Here is a 27413-nt window from a genome sequence, read left to right as displayed (position 1 = left end):
AGGTGGTGGTGCCTACAAAAGGACAACATTCAAACAAGTACACGTTCGAGCGTTTCCAATTGCCACACTTCTGTCCTTCATTGGGCAGATTGGTACACTGAGAAATCTAGGTGTCCTGAGGTCAACTGAAGGGTTAGTTGCAGAACTCAATTCCTGGTTTTTGTTTTCTTAGTAGAGATTCAGGTGCTCCAGAATCCAAACTACTACCAGTGTCAGAGAGGAACAAAGGCTTATTCTTCCCGCTATTTTTTTCTTTCATATATGATAGGAAGCAGAAGCTTAAGAGGCTTATGTTTAAAAACTACCATACACGCATACGGCAAGACACGGACATGCATGATATTCCTGACCCTATTAGTCCTATTAACGTGCATCTAACACTCAACCAGTAAATACCATACACTTAACCAGTGATACCTGCACCAGCTTTGGAGATATTACACTGAATTACCCAAAATGTGATTGTTCAACCTTTCACAAAGGATCTTTATAAAATTTATAGAAATGGAAAAAATGTTATTTTCTTAAGATGATTGTTCTAAAGATGATGGTTCATGTTTAAGATAAAGAATACCCACTGCCTAAGTTAACTCAATTTAATAACTTTTCAGTGGACAAATGAATGTACAAAAGTCAAGATGAAAAATGAAATACTTAAAAAAAAAAATTAAGGTAAAAACATTAAAAATGTTAATTTGTACCAAATCAAGAGAATAAAAAAAATATTTTTGAAAATAATTTTTATCTTTAAATTAAGTTTTATTTTCTTGAAAATAATCTTTAAAGCAATTTCCATTTGCTGTTAGAATTAGTGTTAAACTTAATATTTGAATATGCTTTGTAGGCACTCTCTAGATGTCTGAAATATAATTAAGTTAAAACAGTCTCTCTTAATCTTGACATGCAATAACACACTCAACTATTACTTGACATTCTGGACCTCACTTGCTTTGTCAGTTCTTATTTTTTAAAAAGAAGGAAGAGAGAATTGAAAAGTCATGCTAGCGGGTACTTTAAAAGTGCTGATGTGTTAAAAAAGCATGTAAGCATATTCTAGTTTTTAGGTAAAGCACTACTTTAGGTAACTTTATAAATTTGCACTTGATCTAATTTTTTTTTGCATTGAATAGACATATCTATGGATAAATGAAAGACCGTGGAAAAAGATACTTGAGTAAGTCTTCAGACTGAGAATCAATAAGGAAAATAAAATGTTTTCTTTTACTTTTTTTCCCTTCCTCCCTTCCCCCAAATGTTTTCTAATGTTTACATTTTTTTCATGTCCTGGGTCTTTATTTAAAATGACAGGACACAGAGAAAAGAGAAGATGGTGATTTGCGAACATGAAATTTAAATCACCTCACTATAAACAAAAATGATACATACCAAAAGAATGAAGAACATAAAGAACACAAAGGTAGTGAAATAAATTGGTCCCAAAACTCGATTAGCTTCCTCAATCTCTGCAAAGTTGATATCGCCCAAAATGATACGGAATTGAGTGAAGCTATAAAAACAAAACAAAACAAAACAAAACGAAACAAAACAAAACACACAATGTAAAAACAGAGAATGTCTGGCAGTTCAGGTAACATTTCTTAAAGATGATTTTACATTTTTGGACCTTTTTTGCAGCGCAGGTAGCTGCCAAATAATAGAAAACTGTCAAGCCCTTTGGAAAACTGTTGCTACTTATATTGGCAATGGAAGCCTTCTGGAATAATAATAACATGCTTTCACGCTATGTATGTTACTTGGCGTTAAAAAGAAAATATCATTGTTACTCGGTGACTTATAAAGCAATTGGCTATAGGAATTCAGTACACAATCTGGGTAAAACACGGTAACTCTAAATCTTCACAATGGTTACCCTGGGTCTGAAGTTAAAAATCTGTTCAAAGAATAAACATTTCACAAGGATAGCCAAAATGGTTTGTGTTCCAAGATTCGATATTGTCACATGTACTCAAACTGGGCTCAAAGTGACCAGGGGTTGCCAGTGTTGGGTCTTACACAGTAAAATCGTTTCCATTCCTGACTTTTATCAAACAGCAACATTAATTAGGGATCCCTGTGAACAAAGCCCTATGAACTTCCGGGGTCATGATCTTCTTCCCTTTTCCTAACTAATTCCTTTCCAAATGGCAAACAAATCTGATACCGGGTACTTCTTTTTGTTTTGTTTTTAGTATCCTATTTGGGAACTTCGGAAAAAAGAATGAAAATTCCTGTACTGGTCTGAGTTTATCCTAGAATGTAGGAAATACCTTTTTTTTTCTTAGAAAATAACTTGAAGTTCAAAATATATGGCAACAACATTTAACAGGAATAAAAATACAGGCAAATGGCCTTTTAAAAGCTACCATCTGCATTTGGTGCTAAGAAGACCTTGGCCTTTGGATGGTGTTGGTTACTGTAGCTGTTCTGCTGTATCTTACTGCTCCAGCGCTGCTATCATAAGCAACAGCATTTTACAATGTCTTGTCTGTTTTGTATTGGTGGCTCGACGTTTCTGAAAAGGTAATTAATTTTTATTTAAAATAACTATTTTTAAACACCTGGTAGTCAAACAGCGACTGTGAAGATTTCTTTATCCTTGAGAAGGCAGTGACATCTCTGATTACATTGTTCTCCTGCATTTCACACATACTTACATACACTCCTGGAAAGTACTGAAGTCGTCAACCTGAGTGCCGAAGACGAGGTACGCCAACTGGGCATAAGCCAAGAAAATAATGAAGAACATGATAGCAAAGCCGAAGAGGTCTTTGGCACACCGCGACATGGTCGTGGAGAGCTGGCTCATGGTCCTGTTGAAATTGATGAATTTGAAGAGCTGTAAAAGAGAAGGAAGATGTCAGCAGAGAAACGGATACACGAATTGTGGCATATACATATGATATAGAATATCATTCAGTCCTAAAACAAATGAAATTCCGACACACACCGCAACATGGACGAACACTGAAAACATGCTAAGTGAAACAAGCCTGACCCAAAGGACAAACACTGCAGGATTCCACTTATCTGAGGTCCCATGAGTAGTCAATTTCACCTAGACAGGAAGTAGAACAGAGGTGACCAGGGGCTGGGGGTGGGGGGAGAGTTAGTGGTTAAAGGATACAGAGTTTCAGTTTAGATGAGAGAAAGTTCTGGAAACCCATATTACAGACGGTTGCACAACACTGTGAATGTACTTAATGCCACTGAGTTGTACACTTAAAAATGGTTAAGTTTTATGTTATGTATATTTACCACAATAAAAATAAAAGAGAGAGGAGAGAAATGACTGTTTTTTTTTTGGTCAAATCCAGCAACTTCCATTAGGCGCCGTTCTCAGAGCTGGAACGCAGCAGTGAGCAGAGTGAGACTTCTGCTCTCCCGTTGCTTACATTTTACATGATGATTAAAATGCAGTGAAAACAGTTTCATTATAATTAAAATGACTAATGATATTTTTCCCCAAGAAAGGATTAAAATTAAGAGAGATACAAGCCCTCCAAATAAAAACTAAGTTAAAAAACCCAAGCAATTCTCGCTGCATATTATTAACTGTCATTTACGGTGCGCATCAGCTATGCGGGGAGGGCTCCACGTAGACTGCCTCAAATCTCTGCAGTGACTGCAATACTGGCATTCTGTCCCCAGGACAGTGGGGGCTCGGAGCCAGAGGCTGAAGCCAGCTCTGCCTGATTGCAAAACCGTATTTCTGAGCATTTCTGTAGAGAAGGCACCGAGGGCTGTGCGGCTTGTAGCCCAGGGGGTACGACAACCTATGCAGCTCTAGGTAGATGACAGATAGATGACCTCTTACAGCATCGGTTAAACGTGGAGGGATATTAGAAGCTGAGTTATGATCCCTGCCTTGAAGAACTTACTGGTAAAGTGTTGGGTGCAAGATATTTCCAAGAGAAGCACTAAATTAAATACAACAGCCTGAGGCACGTACGGTATGAAAATCTCTAGAATTTTACTTAAAGGTCTCTTATGAATTGTTTCTGGCCACGGTGAAATTTTTTTTGAGGGCTGTAATCACATAATAGAAACCAAATTCATGTGAGATCTTGATTATTATGACTATTTTATCATAAAGATTTGGTGCTTCAGTGATGGTTTCTCTTGAACAAACATGCAACTGAATAAACAGCATGAGAAGTACAGGATGAGGTCTCTCTGTCCTTTGACGAACCTTCCAGGAAGGTGTGAACACCAATTCAGGAAAATATAACCGATGGTAAGTACCTCCTAGGGCAGCGCTGTTTCAGAGAACTTTCTGCGATGATGCAATTGTTCTATATTTCCGCTAAGACACTAGCCACATACAGACACTGAACACATAAAATGTGGCTGGTAGGATTGAGAAAATGAATTTTTAATTGTAGTCCATCTTAATTTTAAATTTAAATGGCCACATGTGGCTTGTGGCTACTGTCTGGACCGCACAATCCTAGAGCCTGGGCTGGTGATGGGCTGGCAGCTGCCTCTGAATTCCTGAAATTTCTTGCATCTCCAGAATTGAGGCTTATTGTACAACCCATGCCCTAACCTTCCATGTACACGGAAACGCACAGTATGCATTGGGACAAGAAGGGAATGAGTGAGCAAGGAACTACTCGAAGAGGTGTGTGTTCCAACCTCGATTCTCGATAAAGCTTCCCTACGGCCTCCACCTGGGAAGGAGGCAGTCCCTTCTAGGGATCGTTTCCAAGTGCAGCATCTCTCCCTCTCACCACCTGATCCTTCCTCCGCTTTCTCTTACTTTCTCGTCCTCCGCCTGATCACCCCACAAGGTGAAATTCAGACCAGCCTGGGGCCCCAGGCCCAGTAAACGTACGGAAAGTCCTCCCGCTGCACCAGTTAAACAAAACCTACAGGGACGGATCGTGCAAGAATTCAGATCGCGGGAGAAGCAGCATTAGTCACAGCGACGGGAGTGATCCCATGAGTCTGACTAGTTTCCTTTGCATGTAAAACGTGGAGCAGCTTTGGCCAATCAGCTGAATTTCAAATTCAAGTCCTTCGCCATTTTGGGGGACTCGAGCTCATAAAAAGAAAGAAAGAAATAGTACTAAAAATCTAGAACATGAAATTTATAAATTACCTTAATCCAGACAAAAAAGACCGTGACAGCAGCTATATTGCTGAACTGTATTTGCCAGTACGCCAGATGCTCGAAGTTGGGGAAAGTATTTTGATCGTCCAGAAACTGTAGTAGGGCCTCCTCATTTGATGTTCTGTATATGTTAATTCCTATGGCTAATACTGATAGCTGGAAAACAAAAGATTTATAGTTCATTACAGTGTCTTAGAAATATATAACTCACCTTAAAATAACTAGTTTTTCTCCACCAATGTATTAATTCTAGGGCTGCCTGTTATACTCACCCAATGTCGTCAGTGTTCGTTCACTCACATATGAATAACATATTTTCTATATTTTATAAGCTAACTCTAGTGGCAAATGGTTTGCTAATGACAATGGAAATGCTTCAAAAAAGTAAAACACATTTTTAAGAGTGGGACGAGGACAAGACTAATTCCCTTGAGGAAGGCTAATAGAAAAGGCAATGCTAACAGGGCAATGCAGCATTTACTGGGATTTGGGAGGGTCATTTCTATCGTAGGACACTGGGAAGGACAGACACAGAATAATACACGGTACAGCGATGCCAATCGAAACTTCTAAGCATGGAACAACTAAGCATGTTCTATGCTTAAACGTATACCAGGACTTAGAAAATAATTAATAACACAGAAGTTGATATAATCAAAGGGAACTTTTCGATACGTTTTTGGGAATATCAAGATCCACAATGCTGAGGTTATAGACTCTACTTAACATGCTTTAGAACAGAGTAGGGAATTTGGTGTCGTTCTCAAACCTACCACAATGATCACAACATCCAGACAATTCCAGAAACTCCTGAAATAGTGTAGTTTGTGAATGCGAATTTCCAATATCTCTTCCACCGCATAATAAAGGATAAAGAAACAAAAGATAATCTCACAGGCTGCCAGGAAGAAATCAAAAGTTGTGACATATCGGATCAGCTTTACTGGCTGAAATTGCCAAGATGGAATCACACCGCCTGTTGCTGGGAATTCAACCAATAACCTGCGTTGCAATAAGAACAATTAAAACGATAACAACAACACATGGATGTAGCCAGGAAAGATGTCCATCTATTCTGTCCCCGCACTATAATGTAATACAACCGCTACCGTGAGCCACCCTAAACTAGTGGCAAAACATTTTTATCACAGCTAGTAACTCCATGCTTGTACAATTTTGTGCTACAAAAGGAATGAGACTTTCCAAGGTCTTTTAGCCCAAAAGGAATTACTTCCTTCTGTCTTCCCTCTACTTTTCTGGTATTTATACTGCTTGAAATGTTGTATAATTTTTTTTTTGGAGACAGAGTCTGGCTCTGTTGCCCGGGCTAGAGTGCCGTGGCGTCAGCTTAGCTCACAGCAACCTCAAACTCCTGGGCTCAAGCGATCCTCCTGCCTCAGCCTCCCAAGTAGCTGGGACTACAGGCATGCGCCACCATGCCCGGCTAATTTTTTCTATATATTTTGAGTTGTCCAGCTAATTTCTTTCTACTTTTAGTAGAGACGGGGGTCTTGCTCTTGCTCAGGCTGGTTTCGAACTCCTGAGCTCAAAGGATCTGCCTGCCTTGGCCTCCCAGAGTGCTAGGATTATAGGCGTGAGCCACCGTGCCCGGCTGAAATGTTGTATAATTTTTTTTAAACATAAAAGCTAATCAACAAACAAGCCTTTCTAGGACTTCTACCAAATGCAAAGCCTTCTATCGGGCAACATAAAGAACACAAAGAAATACAAGCCATGCACTCAAAACACGTATGATCTGATTGAGAAGTAGGATATACGTTTCGTACATATACAAAGACAGAAACTGAGTCTCTCATTCATTCACTAGGTAACAGCTAACTAGCGTTGAACAGTCTAAACACTTTTTGCCCCCTTCCCAGAGCCTTATAGATAATTGGCAGGTACTCAGTACATGTCTGATTGCCTGAGACCGTAATGTACACTGTTTAACATTCATACTGATGGCACTGATCTTTCGTGCTTTATCATAATTAAATTGAGGACTTTTTTCTTGCCAAATCCCCGTTTTGTAGGAGTTACACTGACAAAGTTGAGTGAGTCATTGAATGCTACAGTCTTCCCATGTAACTAGAAAGGGTATCTCTAGCTCCTTAATTTTAAGCCCTTTGGAAGCCCCTGCGTCAGCTCCCAGCCATGACTGTCTCTCCCATGACACGGTGGGCAGCCGTGCCTCGGACCTGCGCACCCCTACAGGCAGGGACTGCGCCAAACGAAAACAGGTCAGAGAAATGGGAAAATTCTTCCTCTCTCTTCATTGTCAATCCTGCTGTTCTTTCTCTCCTATTCGATGTGCCGGAGAGGAGCGAGGAGAACCAAAAACTCAGGAGAGCATCTCCGAAGTGAAGAGCCTCCTGCGTGACAGCCTCACGGGGGACTCAAGAGGGAAGGAAGTGGCCCCTGTGTGTGGTCACCTCTCTCTGGTGCGTTCCGGCCCTTTGTGTGTCAACTGCTGCCAGAAACTCGGAACACGGCGCAGGGAAATTGAAGTAACTGCGTTGACATTGTTCATCCTTGCAGTGTGGGGAGGGCGCGAAAGAAATGCTGAGACTTTCTATAAATAGTATGTACTTGTCAGTCGGAGTGGCCTGCCGCTGTTTATCCTACTCTTTTTCTTGTCCCTGGAATCATTAGGAAAAACTCAACAATAACTGCAATCGATTTGCATTCATTTCTAGTAATAACTACTACAGGTTGAGTATCCCTACCCAGAATATCTGAAATCTGAAATGCTCCAAAATCCAAAACTTTTTGAGCACCGACAGGATGTCACAAATGGAAAATTCTACATCTGACCTCACAGGATGGGTGACAGTCAGAACGCAGGTGCACAACACACGGTTTATTCTGCGTTCCCAAGGGAAAAATAAAATGACCTCTGAGCTCCGTGTATAAGGCGTGTAGAAACATAAATGAATTTCGTGTTTAGATATCTCATCCCCAGGATATCTCATTATATATGTGCGAGTATTCCAAAATCTGAAAAAATCTGAAAATCTCAAACACTTCCGGTCCCAAGTATTTTGAATAAGGGACACTCGACCTGTAATTGATTTAATGTGGTATTATTTTCTGCAAAAGTTGTTAAATACGGGGTCTGGCAAAATCCAACTGGCCATGTCAAGTATAAAGTAGAATTGAGTTTAATCTCAAGAATGATGACAAAGTAAGAGAATTATGAGAATATACCTTTCTTACTTTGTGTGTAAATATTGTAGGTAATTCATGCCGGTGATGCACACATTTCTTTTATTATCTATTGTCTCTTGTCTATCTCCTCCTGGTTGGATGCAAGCTCTACAAGGGCAGGGATCTTTGTCTGGTTCACTGATGTGTCCCAAGATCCTAGAATAGTGCCTGACACATACTAAGTGTCCAATAAATGTTTGCTGAATGAATACATGAACAAGAGGCCCAGATAAGCCACTGGCATTTTTGCCACTTTCCTTACTGTCTCCCAGAGTGGTCACGACAGCAACATCACAGGATGTGTGGAAGGGACATTCTGTGCCTCTGGTAGCTCTGGGCATGAGCAGGCACCTGGGTACCTGCTGAACACGGGGCGGGCCACCGTGCTTGTGTTTTGCTAGCAGGGACATCGTCTGAAAGTGGGCAACTCAGAGCGATGAGTCAAGAGTTGATGGCCGGGCTGCCTGGTGAGGAAGCAGGTAGCACCGATCGTCCTTACAGTGGGAGAGGACAGATGCTAGAAAAACACAGGGCTTCTTCTGGAAAGGTTCTAGCACTGGGATGAACTTGGACAAGACGTAAGGTTCTTTCTAACTTGTAATATTCTATCTCGGATCCTAACTCCCTTCCCCAAATATCCTTATCCTAATAAGGCTTCAGTGTTCGCCTCTCTTGCTGTCAGTCCGGACCCCTGGCACCCTCGTTAAGCCAAATGCAGGCCAAGGTCCTCTGCCCTGTCTCCAGAACAGGACGTACACACAGCGACCCGCAAACGGGACGGATGCGCGCCCGACACACACCTGACCACGCAGAACAGGTTAACGTTGGCGTTGTACACCGAAAAGTCAATGAACGTTGCCCGGGTTCCTCGGTCCAACCAGACGTTTTTCCTGAGGCTAGCAACCTGGGCAGCCGCTTCCTCTCTCGTTCTCGACAAATCCAGGTAATAGCCAGCGCCGCTGTAGGTCGCGATGACTCCCCAGTGGCTGCTCCCATTCAGGTCTTTCTCACTTGTGTAGATCCAACTAAATAAAACACAAAAACAAACAACAATTAAGTAAAATCAGCGGTACGCTTGTGGCAGTTATCCTGGTGAGACAGAGTATGTCATAAGTCTTACTGAGCTGGGGAATGTGTTTGACATGGAACTTCATAAGTTTTTTTTTTTTTTAATTTAATTCTCATACACTCATTAGCCCCGTTTTAGGAACAAGGGCCCTGAGGCTTAGTGAGGTCAACTTAGTCCCAAAACTTTTTTTTTTTTTTTTTTTTTTTAGAGACAGTGTCTTGCTATGTTGTCCAGGCTGGTCTTGAACTCCTAATGCCTCACCCTCCCAAAGTGCAGAGATGACAGGGTGAGCCACCACGCCCGCCCTTGAAGAGAAAGTTTGTGAGAGGCACAGAACAGGGTTGCTCTGGTGGCAGCAGGGAAGACGGGAGCGAGGAGGAACAGGAGACTCGTGCAGAAAAGAGTTCACGCAGCAGGCAGCAGACGGCCTTTCCCCAGGAAGGTCCGCTTGCAGGGTTGGCCTCTGCCGGCATCTGGGCCACGTGGGTCTTTGATTTAGCCTTTTGAAAAATACGCACATGGAAACCGGAAGGGGCTTAAACAGCAGAGAAACCACAAGTCACTTTGGCCCTGGTTAAAATACAAGCACTGAAGAGTCACTGAAGGCGTCTTCTCTTTGGTGACGCTGTCAGGGAACGAATGAATGAATGTGACCAAGTGGCCAGGAGTCACTGATACTTACGCCGTTCCATTTCGTGGCCCAAACGGAGCCCTGTCCTCACTGCTGACAGAGTAGACGTCGTAGCACTCTTTAATCTCATCTCTCAAGTCCTGGGGGATGGAACAGGATCCGTTTCTGACTTTGAGCTGCCGTATGCGCGGGACCCCGAGCAGCAGGTTCTCGTAGAAGATGAAGCTTCGGTTGTCGGCCTCGGTCTGGTTGCTGGGCTGCATCTTCCAGTACAGGCCGTCCAGCAAGGCGCCTTCCGTGAACTGAAAGCAAAGGGAAGATCTTTTAAAAGTTCCGAGCTCAGCAGATGTCTGGCTCCTGCCTGCAATGTTGGAACGACCAAGAGTTTGGCAACTCTATGGAGAGGGCAGCGTGATAAGAGTGGGTTTTGTTGTCAGAGAGATTTGGGTTTGGATTTTGCTCCGTCACTTGCTGGTTGTGAGGCCTTGAGCGGGACCCTCTGAGCCAAATTTCATGCATTTGGAAAACCCATCTTTGCATGCTTACTGCACCTGGCACACAGTGGGTACTTAATCAATAGCAACTCATTTTGGTTCTAGGACTAGAGGTGGGGTGGTGGTTGTATAAATGCAAGACCATGATCAACTCCACTTTCCCTTATTAAAATAGCATCCCACGTAATCATGGCTCCGAACACGTTTCTAGAAAAGGCTACAGTGTTGATTACCAGCCTGCCATCTAGTGGATCTTTTATTTGTCCGGACTGTTTTGCTGTATGATGAATTCTCCAACCTCTCTCTGCCCCTTAGAGCTTGGCATTTATTATCACGGAGTGTGTATAAGTGAGAAGTCTCTTGTTTGCACAACCGCTCTAGGGAAAGCAGATCTAGCTATTTCTCAGTGCGCTGTCCTTATCAGATGATCAGTAGAGATCGACTGATTTGGCCCACCAAGGTGGTAAAGATTCATACACGAGTGGTTTTGGATGCCAGCTACTTTTACACATTAATAGGTTTCTATGACCCAGTTTTCTCTATCCCTAAAATCAACAGCTCTGATTCCAGGGTTTAGTAAGAATTTTAGAAAGCATCTCCCCAGGGAGAAATAATCATTTCCTTTCCAAATTTCCCTTCCAATTTTCTTAGATTCCAAGCACTGTATCTTTCAGATCGGGTTAATATTTTTCCTATGATATTCCTCACGGCTTACGCCCTGCCACTATGTTGGAATTTGTGACAATCTGGAAATGCTGGGTTGAATTTCACAAAAGCAGACCTTTGAAAGAACGTGTCTACTTTCTATCCGGCGCTGTTCTAGGAGCTGGGGACACACGCCATCATCAGCAAAGGGACGAAACACAAAAAGCGAAGCAAGACAGAACAACCAAACTTCCCTCATGGGCCTTACGTTCTCAGAGGTTCTCAACAAATATTGAATCATGAATGAATGAATGAATTACAAACTAGGATGAAGAAGTGGTTGCCAGGCTAGAAAAAAGGTCCATTTTTCTCATTCTCGGCCATGTGACCATATGCATTTAAGCATCCTGAATCTCGCTGTCCTCATTAACAACCGAGGCATACCATTAGTACTTACCTTGTAAGATTACTGTGGGGATTAAATAAGGTCTAAGGTATGAAACACTCAGCACGGTGCCAGGCACATGCGAGGCTCTCAGCAAATGCCAGTTTACCCTTCTGTGAGAGCAGGGCCAGTAACTTCCAACGGCTCACCATAACTTACGACATCTCGCACAGCGGTTACACACAGCACCCTGCGGATACTCGTGCGTTCAACTTACGAAGCCACATGAACAACTTTCAGCGATCAGGAGGTAGTTTCAAAGTCATTTGCAAATACCTTCCAGAAGTCTTCCATTGAAGACAGAGTTTTAAAGGTAGTTTTCTCGGTTTTGGACACTGGGGTGTCTAGGAAGAGCTGTGACATCATCCGGGTGTAGTAGTACACGTTGGAGCTCATCATGCCATAGGTCACTGGAACACAGAAAGATCCAAATGAATTCCACAAGGGACCTGCACACACAGTCACCCAGCCAACAGCCTTCACAAAGGGACTGTCCTGGTGGGTGGGCATTTTGGACAAATATCCACACAAGGTCTTCTCTCACCCTTGCCTTCCTTCCCCCACCATTCTTCTGCCTATCTCTCTAGCTTATGCAAAAAATACATAACGTTAACATTGGCTTATGTGAAACAAACTTAGCTTACTTTTTTTTTTTGAAAGAGACGGGGTCTTGTTCTGTTACCTAGTTTGGAGTGCAGTGGCCCCATCATAGCTCACTGCAGCCTCGAACTCCTGGGCACAAGTGTTTCTCCCATCTCGGCCTCCTGAGTACCTGGGACTACAGGCACACGCCACCAAGCCCGACTAATTTTTTAAAAATTATTTGTAGAGACAGAGTCTCGCTATGTTGCCCAGGCTGGTCTTGAGCTCCTGGTCTCAAGCAATCCTCCTGTCTTGGCCTCCCGAAGCGCTGGATTACAGGTGTCAGCCACTGTGGCTGGCCCACAGTTGGCTTACTATTGAGGATCAAATTTAGAGCAACCACTTTGACTTGACATTTGGAGCTTCCCACAATGCCTGCTCATTTCCCGCGGCCTCCCGGATGAGACCCTGCGTGCCAGCCGGGCTGATCTGCCCAGGCCCCTCATCCCACGGCTGTGCACAAGCTGTCACTGTCCCTGCAGTGACACGAGCAGGCCATTCTTGGCCTCCTCATCATCAATTCTCCGTTTTTCTCTGGTCTGCTCTGTGCCCCAACGATGACTTTGATGGACTATACTACCTGGGATCTTTGCCTTTTGGGGGTCAGAGGAGAGACAGGTCAAGTGTGTCCCCTCTACCTCTGGCTCCATTCCCTGACCACCTGGATGCCATTTGGCACTGGATCCTCTAACTCTGGCCAGAGCTACTGGGCACATTTCTTTTCCCACAGCCACACTGGGTTCATGCCATGCCATTCCCTCCTCTGATCCCCGCCAGCCTGGCGGTGGTAACCTTTCCCGAGTGCCTCACCTCCCCTTGGAGGTTCTCTTAACCCTGATGCATCTCTGTAAATACTCCCTTCACTGAACTTCCTTTAATTACCGGCTGAGTTTACCATCTCTTTCCTTCCGGGATGCCAACTGTACAGACATCCCGCCTCCCACCTGCAATCGAGCCTTGCAGGGAACCCTCTACGTCAAGCCACGTCCCTGCCATGAACATCTGCTGATTGCATTAAATGGCAAGAAGATAATTTATTAAACTTATGAGGTCAAAGGAGATAGGGTTTGACTCTTAGCCATGCCCCTTACTTGCTATGTGATCGTGCAATTGCTTAAGTTTTCTGAGCTTGTTCCCTCTCCTGTAAAGATGGGGATAATTAATTAGCTGTTCCATCAGCTTTCTGGGTGCTTAAATAAATGCAGTAACTAAAATTAATCCAGTACAGTGACTGACACTTAACAAATGTCCAGATGTCCAATAATACACACAACTTGCGTACTGTAGCTAGAGGGGTGTGAATGATGTCCCCCTCGTTAGGCTCCCTCGCCTGTCACGCTATGACCCAATTAGGACAAGAACAGTCCCCTTCAAGGGTTACATGACCTGCCACCTCTCAGAACTGTACTGGACCAGAGTTAAGGGTTTAGAGTTCTAATCCATTCACATTTACAGGACAAGGTATTGGTCACGCAGGTGAGGAAGATGTGATCTCTGTCCTTAAGAAAGTGTAGTTCATGCTGTCCCCACAAGGCACAGACACGGGGACAATACTCTCTGCAAAAGCCTTCGGCAAATCCAGGGTCAATCGAGGGGAAAAAGTGACAGGATACAAAAAGAATAAGTAGTGACGGTTCTCAAAACCAATGAAACAAGTAAGTTGATTATTTTCAGTTAACTTGAAATTAGAATGTACTTTGCATTAATACAGACCATTCTGGAGTTTTTACCTGTGGGTTTGTTGTTGCCATTAGGAATTTTGATAAATTATTTAAACGTTTTGATTTACAAAGATGGTATTAACTATACATAAGAATGTAAATACCAGTATTTTAGTAACCGATGTGAAAATGTATCTCCTTTAGTTTCCTATAGTGCTCATGATCTAATATTATTAATTACTGCTTTTGAAATCCTCAAGATTTCTGTTGTTGGCTTTAATGGCTTCCCTAAAAGGAAAGCGACAGATTCCCTTGGTTATGTAGCACCCCCTGCTGGAAAGACAGAGAAACAACGCCTCCTAGCTTTGAAGGGGTGATTATTGTAACAGACCTTTAATCAGCAAGCATTAACTCAGTCCTTCTCCTGCGCCAGGCCCTGGGCTGGTCCCCTGGACATCTGAATGACAGCTGTACCCATTGCAAGAGTCAGCTACACCATATGAGTCCATGCAGGTTGCGGCTAAAAGACCCCTGGATTTGGAGTGAGAATGATTTGGGTTTGAGTTTCAGCTTTGCTCCATCCTGAATATCTGCCTCTGTGCATGATTGTGGGTCTTGGTGTCTTGGGATCTTGGGATCTAGGACAACTACTTAACTCTTCCAAACTTGATTCTGTCATCTAGAAAATGAGAATAATAACATCTAGGGCTTTTGTAAAGCTCAACTGAAGAAATGTATGTGAAGACATTTGCACCCTGAAAATGTCAAACTGCTTACATGACTTCCTTTCAGTTCCCAGTGGAGAAAGCTCACTTGGGAGGTAGCATTCCCTCTCCCTACATGAAATGAGTTGTGAAGAAAAAAACTACACCTGAAATAGATAACCTTAAATGAGGACCGGAAAGGAGATGAGAATATCAAAAAACACAAGGTAAAGGACACATATGTATCCTGTGTTCACATATTTCTTCTGCTATTCAGCCCTCGTCTTAACCCCTGAATTTCCATTTCCCACAATGGAAATAAACCAGAACAAAATATACCAGAACAGGGTGTCAGCAAACCACCAGTATGTAGACTAACAAAAGCTGCCTTAAGATCGTGGTCTATCATTTCAAAAGTGCCAATGAAGACTATTTGATTCTTAATATTGTTGAAAAATATAGGTTCAAATATTAAAAACAAAGGGTATTTAGAATCATATCTAGTGTATAAATTCCAAATCCCGAGGATAAAAGAAGCAAAGAAAAAATTTTCTAGTCTAACAAGAAAAAGAAAAATGAAAAATAACAGGAAAGTATTCAAAAGAGAGAAAACAGAAGATGAAAGAAATTTGATAAGACATGAAATGTGGATGGCTTAAACTCTTACTATAGGACAAAGTTTTCAATATTGGCCAAAAAAATGAAAAACGCATCTCTACCATTCTTATAAGAAACTCGAAATAAAGTTAAAAAATAATTGAATGAGAAGACGTATCCATGACAAAATATTTTTTAAAAGGCGTTGAGTGGTATTGTAATCATCAGACAGAGGAAGTTATATGCGAATACTGAGTGTGATTAAAAAGTTACTCATATTGATAAATGATACCATACACAATGATTTCACTATAATGAATTCTTATGTATTAAAGAATAGAGCAAGAAATACAGAGCAATACCTGCCAGTGATATAAGGAGAATCGCTACAACTACAATTCTAATAGGAAACTTAACCCTGTATCTCTCAATCTTTGACGGAGAAAGACACAAATTACCTAGGAACATTAAGGGCTTGACCTGAATATATGACTCTCCTCTAAAACAGATCACGCACATTCTTTTTCAAATATCCATGGATTCCAGGTCACCTGTCACAAAGTGAAGCCATCACTCTGCACAGGAAACTCTTACCACACCACAGCCTTACAAGGATGCAGTGAAGATAGATAAGGACATATATTTGAATGGATTCTATAAACTGAAAACGCTACACAGATGTGCCCCAACTTACAACGGGGCTAGGTCATGATAAACCCATCATAAGTTGAAAATACTGCAAATCAAAATCACAGGTATCATAGCTTAGCCTAGCCTACCCTGAACGTGCTCAGAACACACCCGTTAGCCTGCAGTCGGGCAAAATCATCCAACACAAAGCCTATTTTATGATGAAGTGCTGAAGGTCTCATGTAAGACTATCGTATCACATGTTGCTAGCTCAGAAAAAGATCAAAATTCAAGATTCAAAGTAAGGATTCTGTTGAATGCATTATGATTTTCACACCATGGTGAAGCTGAAAAGTCGTTAACTGGAACCACGGTTAAATGCAAAGCACTCTACAAAAATCAAAGAGTCGTGAGGCTTGAACTGGCTTAGTGGTCATACTAGGAAGAATTCTGTGCATTAGTAAATGAGACGGATGAGTGGACAAGAGAGAGAATGGAAATGGGAACGTCACCAACATTTAGTGACAATCTCTCCCTGTCCAAACTCACTGGGTGCTTACTAGTATTATTAAAAACCAGTGTGCGGAGATGACACAAATCGATATTTAATTTATTAAAATTACAAATATAGAAACGTAAATGTTTCCTTTATCTTTTACAACTTACGAATCTTATTTTCAGAAATCTAGTAAATTTAAAAAATTATTTTTAAGGAAGCTTTTAGGACTTAGTCGATTAAATTCAAGGCAGTCAGTGTTAACGTAATAAGAATGGCATCGTTAAAGTATTGATGAAATTTTCATTCTCTCCTTGTACAAAAAAAGGGGCTTCTTTCCAAAGCTGCTGTTAATTTTTAAACATTTCTAAGTGTCCACTGTAATAAACTCCTTTGTCAGAGGAATTTGGTTAGAGGACCTGGGCTCATAAATCTGCTTTCTTATCTGTTCTCATAAAGGCTCTCTAGGGGACGTGACGAATTCATCACACAACAGCCTTTGATTTGGAGGATAAATCTATCGCTGTGACTTTCTGGACTTTTGAGGCAAATGGTTCTTAAGACTAGTTTCTGGCTCAGGCTTCCCTCCTCTCCCCCTATAAGAGGTTGCAGGGACAAACTGAAAGAAGGGAGGACGAGGAAAGAGATGGGTCTATAGTAAGTTTGCTGTAGACTAAAAGGCTGCGATTACTGAAGATTTGGAAGAAATAATGAATTAGAACGAAGGCATTGACACAACATATCCAAATCCAAAGGAAGGGGACTTTTTAATTTTTTACTTTATTTTTTTTTTTGAGATAGGGTCTCTCTCTGTCGCTTGGACTAGAGTACAGAGGTGTCATTATAGCTCATTGCAACCTCAAGCTCCTGGGCTCAAGTGATCCTCCTGGCTCAGCCCCCCAAGTAGCTGGGACTATTGGCATGCACCACCATGCCCGGCAAATTTTTCAATTTTTTGCAAAGACAGGGTTTCACTATGGTCCCCAGGCTTGTCTCGAACTCCTGGCCTCAAGCAGTCCTCCTGCCTCAGCCTCCCAGAGTGCTAGGATTACAGGCGAGAGCCAACGTGCCCTCCAGAAGGGGACTTTTAAATATATACATCAATAAAAGCAACATTAGGTGGAAACATTTGTATTTCCTGAAAGTTAAACCTGGATAGGGTCCACTTTCTTTTAATTATGATTTTGACAGGTCAAACATTTTCAAAACTTTTCCATTAGTGGAAGAAAATATTCTACTTACAGATGCACAAGACTATGAGAAAAAGGAGGTATGTGACCAGTTCCCGTAAAACGCTTTTAAGGTATTTCTCTCGGTCAGTGTTGCTTTCTTCCATGAGTCTTGTTCCCCAGAGACCTTGAAAATAATAACGAAAACAAAAATGTCATTTTATTTAAGAAATCTCATGAATGGCAAAAGGAAAAAAAAATATATAAACTAAATGGTGTCAACTGTAAGGGAGATTTTCTTTTTTGCTTGCTTTCTTTCTTTTTTTTTAAAGCACATTCTGAATGCAACTGGGAAACTGGTTTAGCAGGACTACCTTTTATTTAAGAATATATCAGGCTCTATTGTTCCCCCAAAAGTACAGAACACAAGGCAGGGATCCAACTGTTTTCTAAATTCCCATGCCCATGAGCAAATGTCTTAGTAAAAAGTGAGAAAGAGAACAGGAAGTGAGGGCAGCCTAACAAAGGAGTTAAGTCATTGTGCATAACTCATCAGTTCTTCCTGTTTAATGGGGGATACGACCTGGTGTGATTACCCTACTACTAAACCCAGTTAAGTACGTGACCTGACTACGTTGCAAATGATTCCTTTTAGGTCACCCTGATGACAAGAGGTCCTGGTTGGAGCATCATTTCAATATGGACACATCTATCATGCTTCTAACACACTGGCATAAACGTTCTGCTCTGTACGAGCAGAAAACTTTAAGAAACTGTTACACTAAGCCTGCTTAGATCAACAGGTTTTTAAAATTAACGTATAATCATTAAAAGCAACAACTCATCCAACTTCTTTCTCTCTCTTTGCAAAAAGAGCAGAATCAGCAACTGTGCTGTACATTTTCCCAGATGGAAAAAGTGTTGGGCTGGCTGAAGGAAGGTGACGTCACCCTCCGTGAGCTTGTTGGGGGGAGAGACCTCAGTTCTGGACTCAGCCAAGCACACAGACATGGTGGCCGTCCAAGCCCCGTTAATGAACAGTGTGGTCAAGTCACATGGCTGGTTACTTGGAAGAACCTTAAGGTTTTCCAAAAAAGACAAACTCCTCAATCCTTTCAGTTAGATGAGATCGGCTGTTAATGGAAACCAACCTGGCCTCACACTTTTATGCCACAGACCTTAACTCCCTCAATAATGGAAACTCACACAGCCACCGAAGCCACCATCAAGCCACATAGAGAAAAGGGAAAAATAGGACACGGTCTTTCACCTCGAAGAAATGAGTTCATCACTAGCGTGTGTGTATTTTTAAAGTCTTATAATAATATATTAGTTCTCCTAAATTTGGGTATTTCATTTCCTTTCCTTTTTTCTCCCAAATTTCCTTTAGGAAAGGCAGCATTGGAATTCAAAGACACCGCGTTACACATCGTAGGTTTCCCCATGCTGAGAGCAGAGCGAAACTTATGACCAGGTTTGCCTCTGCCAAGATCTGGTAGTTGTCAGGGAATTACTCACTCGAAAGAAATGCAGCAAGCACAATGTTTGTTTGCAGAAACTCTATCATATTAAAGAATTATTATCAATTTAGACGACATGGAAAATTACGACTCAGAATAACACAGAGGCAGCCAGAGATTAGGCTGAATAGCCGTGGACTCAACCACACCATTTCTTTGGGTAGATTTCTTTTGGAGGCCGGGCCTGGAATATACATGTCAGTAGAGCCGGCTGGTCTATTTACGACCAGGGAAGACTGTTGCCCTGGCTCACTTGGTCAATGATTTCATTCTTTCCCATGATTTATAAACAACTATGCACTAAGGGAACAGTCATGGTCCTTAATATTTATAAATGGTATTGCTTGGCCTATAAATAGGAAAAACAAACTCCTATCAAATTTTATTGAAACTAAACTTGCATTGGCCTATGGCAATTTAATTCTAGTTCTTGCATAAAACATTTCAAAGAAAAAAAAACAAGTCCCTTTATTTATATTTTCATATAATATACTTCCATGTGTTTATTTTTTCTAAATGACTATTTCCTCAAATATTTATTGCTTTGAAGATTTCGTCCCATTTCCCACTGGGTATGTATGTTACGCTTGATCTTGGGAGACAGGGACCTCTATATTCTGATGGGTAAGAAATGGCTGCATCCATAAACAGGAAAAATAGCTGTCCTGGAGCCAACTACTTCCCGTGTTTGGCAGAGCTGATAGGGTAAGAACAGTTAGGCACGGAGCTCATGTCCAAAGTAGTGGCATCTGCAAAATCTACTGTTGTCTTGTCCCACAACTGTCCCGGATGTGGTGGGAGAACCCTCCCAGCATTCCAGGCACTCGTGTTCAGTACAACAGTGTCTCCAGCTGTTAGGGAGAACTTGGAATGTGGGGGCCACTGGACAGCTATCCAGCTTTCTTTAAGACGGTGCTCAGCTAATGCCAGAACACAAATCCAAAGCACAACATCTGAATGCACAATGTTACTTCTCAGTATGAATATAGGGGGACAACGGGATGGATAACCAAAAACAACGACATCCCAAACATACATACAGGGTGCCCCGAAAGTCACCATATACAGGGAAAATGTGAAATTGTAGTTAAATGCATCTTTATTTACAAAATATTCATTATAAAATTTTTCCTTTCAATGGAGACTTTTAGGACACCCTGTAGTTGACTTTGAACAGAAATGCCATTTCCCTAACTATTTTATCTCAATGCTTTCAAGAACTTTTGATTTTGGAAACTATCAAAAATACCGCAAAGAGAGAATGATATAATGAACTCTTATATATCTATCTCCCAGCTCCAACAACTATCAACTCAAAGCCAACCTTGATTCTTCTAAGCCCTCACCCATTCCTCCTCAATTATTTCGAAACTAATCCCAGTTACTGCATCTCTTCATCTGTAAATATTTCAGTTCCATGTTCAAAAGGTGCAGTGTGGATCTTTTGTCTCACACTAACCAGGTAAAGACTCAAATAATGTAAAGACTCAAATCCATTTCATTGCAAATAGTCGGACCAAATTCTCAGCACATTTGTATCATAAAAGAATCTTTTTGTGCCTAAGACACACGTGGACCTTGTTTGGAAAGATGAGTACAATCCTTCCTAATATTTGTTTGAATTGCGGGGACACCCTAAGAAAGGGAAGTGCCTTTGTACGACGATGGCCCGTTTTCTACAGAATGGTCAGTGTGACCGTACATGGCAATGACTCCTGGATCTTGAATTCTTGGTCAGCCTTCTCCACGGTGCTAATCGTCAGTCCTGCCTGCACATCACGCAGACGGCTCACACTCGCATGCCCCAAAAAGCTTTTCTTTTTCTTTCTCTAGAAACATATTCTTCTGGTTTGGGTTAATGGTACCAAAACAGAAATTCTGGTTTCACCCAGAAGAGGCCCTTTTATAATCACTCCCATGGAGTTGGTTCCACAGTTCTGATGGATTCAGCCTCACTCCCCTCCTTCCCAGCTCAGGTGCTTGGCTGCACCCTCATTACCCCTCCCGCTCTCATCAGCCCCCCACCTAGTCTCTCAGCCCCCAGGGCTTTCCACCCCCACCCATGCTCTCCGTTCTCGCCCATCCTCTCCGTTCTCGCCCATCCTCTCCATTCCCCCCATCCTCTCCGTTCTCCCCATCCATTTCCCCCATCCTCTCCGTTCTCCCCATCCTCCCCATCCTCTCTGTTCTCGCCCATCCTCTCTGTTCTCCCCATCCTCTCCATTCTCCCCATCCTCTCCATTCTCCCCATCCTCTCCGTTCTCCCCATCCTCTCCATTCTCCCCATCTCCTCTCCGTTCTCCCCATCCTCCCCATCCTCCCCATCCTCTCCATTCTTGCCCATCCTCTCCGTTCTCCCCATCCTCTCCATTCTCCCCATCCTCTCCATTCTCCCCATCCTCTCCATTCTCCCCATCCTCTCCATTCTTGCAAGAGTCATGGCCAGACTGACGTATGAGCCTACCAGCCCCATGCTTGAAGTGCCCGCTGCCTCCAACTGCCTACAGGAGAAAGTACCAATTCCACAGCGTTGGTTACAAGTTTGTGTGGTCTTGCTCCTGCTGTTTCTCCCTCCTTGAATTCCCCCCTCCTTCTTCAAGATGTAGCTCCCATTTCACTCCCTCTGGAAGCCTTCTCTGACCTCTCCAGGTACAGCTGATCCTCTCTTCTTTGGGTCCCTCCCATTCCTGGCGCTGCAATTCCTTACACACCTCTGTTTCCCCTACTGAACTCCTTGAAAGGTGGGACCTTGTATTATCCATCTCTGTATCTTAGTACCTACCACAAAGGAGATTCTTAATAAATGTTTGTTGACTGCGTGAATTCTGTTATAAAAATAACCTTATCCTAAGCCCCAAAGCGTAGCAACTCTCCCTCAAAAAAATCCCCACAGCCATGAAACTATGAAATCTCATTTGTTCAAAATTATGGTGCGAATAAAAAAGGAAAAGGAAGAAGTGATGGACTAAGGTTTGAATTAAAAGGGAAGGTGACAATAGCCAAAAGATGGAAAAAACACAAATGTCCACGAACTGATGGATAAACAAAATGTGATAGTTATATTAATCCAATGGAATTCAGTCATGACAGGAAATGAAGTTTGGACACACGCTACAACACAGACGAACCTTGAAAACATCATGTTAAGTCATTAAGCCAGACACAAAAGGACAAGGATAATCTGATTTCACTTATGTCAGGTTCCTAGAATAGAGCAATTCATAGAGACAGAAAGTAGAATAAAGGTTACTAGGGGCTGGGGTGGGGAAGTTATTGTTTAATGAATGAGTTTCCGTCTCTGTTTAGGATGCTGAAAAATTTCTGGAAATAAATCATAAAAAGTATGCTCATATAAAATGGTGAATATATTAAGGCCACTGAATTATACACTTAAAAATGGTAAAAATGCTAAATTTTATGTTACGTATATTTTACCCCAATTAAAAATAAATAAAGAGAAAGGTAGGCTCTCCCACTCCCTAGATCGATTAGAACTTTGGACACATGGACTGGGTTGATACGATTTATCCTGAATGTCCCAGTGAATAAATATTTACAAACTAAGAAAATGTGAAAAATTGCTGGCTAAAGTTAGGTTTGGGCGCTACAGGTATAGAGCATAGTGGGTAAGAAGGTCTTTGGGCAAAAAACGCCTAAAATTAAATCCTGATTCTGACGTTGAATAGGCGTGGCCCCATGCAAGTCATTTAACCCCTGGAAGCCTTAGTTCCCTCATCAGTAAAAACGTGATGATGATTGTTCTTTCCTCATAGGACTGTTATGAGGATAAAACGAAACTATGTACGTAAGGAGTTTAACACAGTGTTTGGTATACAATGAGCAATAAATTATTATGTCTTATGTAACTTCTCTTTCAGTTCAGTGTATATTTTTTAAAAGCATATTTTAAATAGTATAATACTCAAAAGCATTAGTGAACCTTAAAAAGTATTAGTGTTTTATTAATCTACTTACACAGGTTATCCAAAAAGGATATTTTGCCCCCTCCCATGCCCCGAATCAAATCAATTAGTATAAGTGCTTACGTAAAAGAGTACCAAAATGTATACTTTTATAATCTTCATGAAGGACTAACAACATGGCAAAGACTTGCTATACATTTTACATGTCTTATCTCATTTATTTCTCTCAACAAGTAATGAACTAAGTATTCAAATTTGGAGGCATCACATTATGTGACTTCAAATTGAACTAGAAGGCTACAGTAACCAGAACAGCATGGTACTAGTATAAAAGTAGAGACACAGACCAGTGGAACAGAATAGAGAACCCAGAAATAAAACCATATAGCTATGACCAACTGATCAAAGCGGACGACAACATACAACGGGGAAAGGAAGCCCTATTCAATAAATGGTGCTGGGGAAACTGGACAGCCACATGCAGAAGAATGAAACTGGACCCCTATCTCTCACCATATACAAAAATTAATTCAAGATGGATAAAAGACTTCAATGTAAGGCATGCAACCATAAAAAGTCTAGAAGAAAACATAGGAAAAACCCTTCTAGACATTGCACAGGCAAAGAATTTATGACAAAGACACTAAAGGCAAATACAGCTACAACAAAAATAAATGAATGGGACTTAATTAAATTAACTTCTGCACAGCAAAGGAAATAATGAGCAGAGTGAACAGACAACCTACAGAATGGGAGAAAATATTCTCAAATTCTACATCTGGCGAAGGACTAATATCCAGAATCTACAAAGAACTCAAACAAATCAGCAAGAAAAAAGCAAACAACCTCATCAAAAAGTGGGCAAAAGACATGAACAGAAGTTTTCAAAAGAGAATAGACAAATGGCCAATAAACCTATGAAAAAATGCTCAACATCACTAATCATCAGGGAAATGCAAATTAAAACTACAATGAGATACCACCTTACCCCTATCAGAATGGCATTAAAAAGTCAAAAAGCAATAGATACTGGCATGGATGCAGAGAGAAAGAACACTTTATACACTGTGTTAGTATAAAATTAGACTGCAAATTAGTACAAGCTCTATGGAAAACAGAATGGAGATTCCTCAAAGAAATAAATGTAGACCTACCATTCCATTCAGCAATCCCCACTGCTGGGTATCCATCCAAAGGAAAAGAAGCCATTTTATCAAAAAGACACCTGCACCCCAATGTTTATCACAGCACAATTCACAATTGCAAAAAATGTGGAACCAACCTAAGTACCCATAAATTCACATATGGATAAAGAAAATGTGGTATATACATACCTTGGAGTATTACTCAGCCACAAAAAGGAATGAAATAATGTCTTTTGCAGCAACTTGGATGGAATTGGAGACCATTACCCTAAGTTACGTATCTGAGGAATGGAAAACCAAATGCCATATGTTCTCAGTGATAAGTGGGAGATAAAAAATTGGTACAAATGGGTCCGAAGAGATTTAAAGGACATTGGAAACCAAGAAAGGAGGAGGGTGGGGTGAGGAGATACGTGATAAAAACTTACCTGGTGGGTACAATGAATACTATTCTGGCGACGGACACACCAAAAGCTCTGACTTAAGCATTATACAAGGTATCTACATAACAAACACATTTGTACTCCCTTAATATTTTGAAATTAAAGGAAAAAACCCAAATATTACAACCTCTCTTTTCTTGTTTAATAGATGCAAAAACTGGAGATCTGAGAGATTAAGTAACTGGCTCAAGGTCTTACAGCCAATGAGTGCTGGAGCTGGGATCTGAGTGTAGGCCTAACCTGGTCTTAATCACATTGCTAGAACAATATCTGGATAATTTTTGTGCAAGATTTTCAAAACTGACAGAAAGGGAAGGGCAGGGAAAATTAAAAAGAACTGAGAATGGAAACTCTTAAAAAATGGAGATTAAAATAATTTGGAGGGTAAGAACAAATGCAACACTTTCCCAAGGATGCCTCTGACAAAATTTTGTAAAAACAGGATGCCATCTACCATTGGAAAATTCGTGTCCTGTTACTGGGCACTGACAGATTTGAAAATTCCTCTCCTGCTGAACTACAAGTCACTTATCAGCTGGTATCTGGAGACTTCATCATTTTGTTGGAATTTATTTATTTATTGATTGATTGATTGCCAGAGTCTCACTCTGTTGCCTGGGCTAGAGTGCTGTGGCGTCAGCCTAGCTCACAGCAACCTCAAAGTCCTGGGCTCAAGCGATCCTCCTGTCTCAGCCTCCCCGGTAGCTGGGACTACAGGCACGTGCCACCGTGCCCGGCTAATTTTTTCCATTTTTAGTTGTTTGGCTAATTTCTCTCTATTTATAGTAGAGACGGGGTCTCGCTCTTGCTCAGGCTGGTCTCGAACTCCTAAGCTCAGGCGATCCTCCCACCTCGGCCTCCCAGAGAGCTAGGATTACAGGCGTGAGCCACCGCGCCCGGCCTGTTGGAATCTCAAAGAGCATAAATTTAGTTATTTAAAAACATACTTCCAAGTTTTTGAAAGTAATGTAAACTTTTCTTTGCAACTGTTTTAGAAAAATGTCTAGAATTAGAAAAGGCCAAATAACTAAGGAGACATCATTTTATTCTATTCAGGGTGTTCTCAACAGCTCCCCTTCCCCAAAACAACCACAGACAACATCACCAAAACATGTCATTAATGACAACCTAACTGCACCCCTCCCACAATTTGGATAACACTGCACTGTCCTGTTATCCTTTTCAGACCAGGATGAGGGGACAACGGAGCTTCAAGACCAGAGGAAGACCAGGGGTGATAGTATGACATCTTCGTTTGATGTTGTGACATCAGCAAACATGAAGTTGCAACCACCATCAGTTATACTAAAATATTCGTTTTCTCTCCTACAAGGAAAAACACCCCAGACGGACCCTTCCATCTTTGTCACTTATTTTCAGAAGGGAAGAAGAATACGCTGTCATATCCTAAACGGGGGTACCCAGCACATCTGCACCACCGAGGGCGCAGTGCAATCGCGCCGGGCACCGGAAACCGAGCCGGGTCGGCAGCCGGGGACGCGCTTCCAGGGGAGGCGGGACGCAGAGCGGGATGCGAGGTGGGGCGCGGAGGCCGCCCGCGGCGGGGCGATGGCCCCGGCCCGCGCCGCCAGGGCTGGTTTGTGCACGAGCCGCTGCGGGCCGCGCTCTTACCTCGCAGCCCGCGAACCAGCCTCTCGGCCCAGGCCACTCGCGGCGGCTGCGCGTCCAGGGGGAGGTGGCGACGCAGCGGGTCCCCGCCGCCGGCCGCGCTGTGGCACGGCGGGCCCTGGTCCTCTCGCCGGCGCCGCCTCCCGCTCGGGTGGCCCGCGCCCGGGTAGCCCCCCAGCCCGCGGCCCCGGGCGCCCGCGGAGCTCGCGGCGGACGAGGCGGCCGACCTCCGGCTGCCCGGGCGCCACTCCACGTCCATCTCCACCACCATGCCCCCTTCCTCTCCTTCCACCTCCTCCTCCTCCTCCTCCTCCTCGGCCTCGAAGCCCGGGTTGTCGCGGCTCCACGCCTGCCGGGAGCAGGACGAGAGCGGCGGCGACGGCGAGGCCGAGGCTCCGGCCGGGGGGTCCCGCGCGGCCGCCTGCCGGATGCGCTCCATCTCGATCTCCAGGCCCCGCTGCTCGCGGAGGCCGCCCAAGGCCGCGCCGCCCGCCATCAGCCGGCCCGCGCCGGGCGCCCGGGGCGCCGGCGGCCGCGGCGCGTCCCCGGGCTGCTGCGGCTGCACGCGGCTCGAGTGCACCATCGCGGTCACCGGCGGCCGGCGCGCGGCCCGGCCTCCCCGGGAGCCATGTTCTCTCCTCCCGGGCCCGCCGCCGCCTGCCCCCGCCCCCGGCCGCCCCTCGGCCGCCGCCCCTCCCCCGCCCGCCTCGCCGCCCCGGGCCGTTCCGGGCGGAGCCGGCGCCCGCCCTCGAGGTAGCGCGCGGGTCCCCGCAATCGGGGCCCGGGTATCGCCAGCCACTGCTGCCTCAGTTTACCAGAGAGGAGAGGGAACGAGAACCCTTTTGTGGGGCGCTGTGTGAACGAGCGAAATGCAGCCTGGGCGCCAGTGTCCAGCAGGGCCAAAGGGGTCTAGTCGTTCGGACGCCCCCGAGGACCGCTGCTGCTGACTTGCTTTGCATTTGGCGCCCCCCCATTCCGCCGCTTTGGGGATGTTTTCTTCAGTCTTTGATGCGCTCGTCTCTCCACACACTGTGGGGACCCCAAGGATTCGGCCCTGGGACTCGGGTGCTGCCACCGCGATCCCGGGTCCCCCTGTGGCCGGCACTGGCCTCTGCGGAACCGCAGCCGACGCCGGGCCCTGGGTCCGAACTTTCCTCCCCTCCTCTGCACACGTCTAGCTGGACGCTCTGCCCTTGTCGCCAACTTAACCTGCCTTGCATTTTTTAAACCTGCTTCACTTCTCGTTAAGG

General features: G+C 43.4%; 1 protein-coding gene across 1 annotated transcript in view; it reads right to left on the bottom strand.

Annotated features, from left to right (window-relative positions):
• PKD2 (polycystic kidney disease 2 (autosomal dominant)) overlaps positions 1 to 26801 on the bottom strand; it is a 35077-nt gene extending 8276 nt beyond the window's left edge. The window contains exons 1-9 of the mRNA XM_012647252.1: positions 26167 to 26801; positions 17577 to 17690; positions 11881 to 12014; positions 10072 to 10322; positions 9121 to 9345; positions 5887 to 6115; positions 5102 to 5269; positions 2655 to 2836; positions 1387 to 1507 (exon numbers count right to left, since the gene is read on the bottom strand). Coding sequence (XP_012502706.1) covers positions 1387 to 1507; positions 2655 to 2836; positions 5102 to 5269; positions 5887 to 6115; positions 9121 to 9345; positions 10072 to 10322; positions 11881 to 12014; positions 17577 to 17690; positions 26167 to 26746 — 2004 coding nt within the window. The 5' untranslated portion in view covers positions 26747 to 26801. The remainder of the gene's footprint in view (positions 1 to 1386; positions 1508 to 2654; positions 2837 to 5101; positions 5270 to 5886; positions 6116 to 9120; positions 9346 to 10071; positions 10323 to 11880; positions 12015 to 17576; positions 17691 to 26166) is intronic.
• Between the last annotated feature and the right edge of the window lie 612 nt (positions 26802 to 27413).

Source organism: Propithecus coquereli, unplaced genomic scaffold (assembly GCF_000956105.1).
Source record: "Propithecus coquereli isolate 6110/MARCELLA unplaced genomic scaffold, Pcoq_1.0 Scaffold26, whole genome shotgun sequence".
Classification (NCBI taxonomy): Eukaryota; Metazoa; Chordata; class Mammalia; order Primates; family Indriidae; genus Propithecus; species Propithecus coquereli.
Note: the sequence above shows the minus strand (reverse complement) of the source record. Positions and strands in the feature narration are given on the sequence as shown.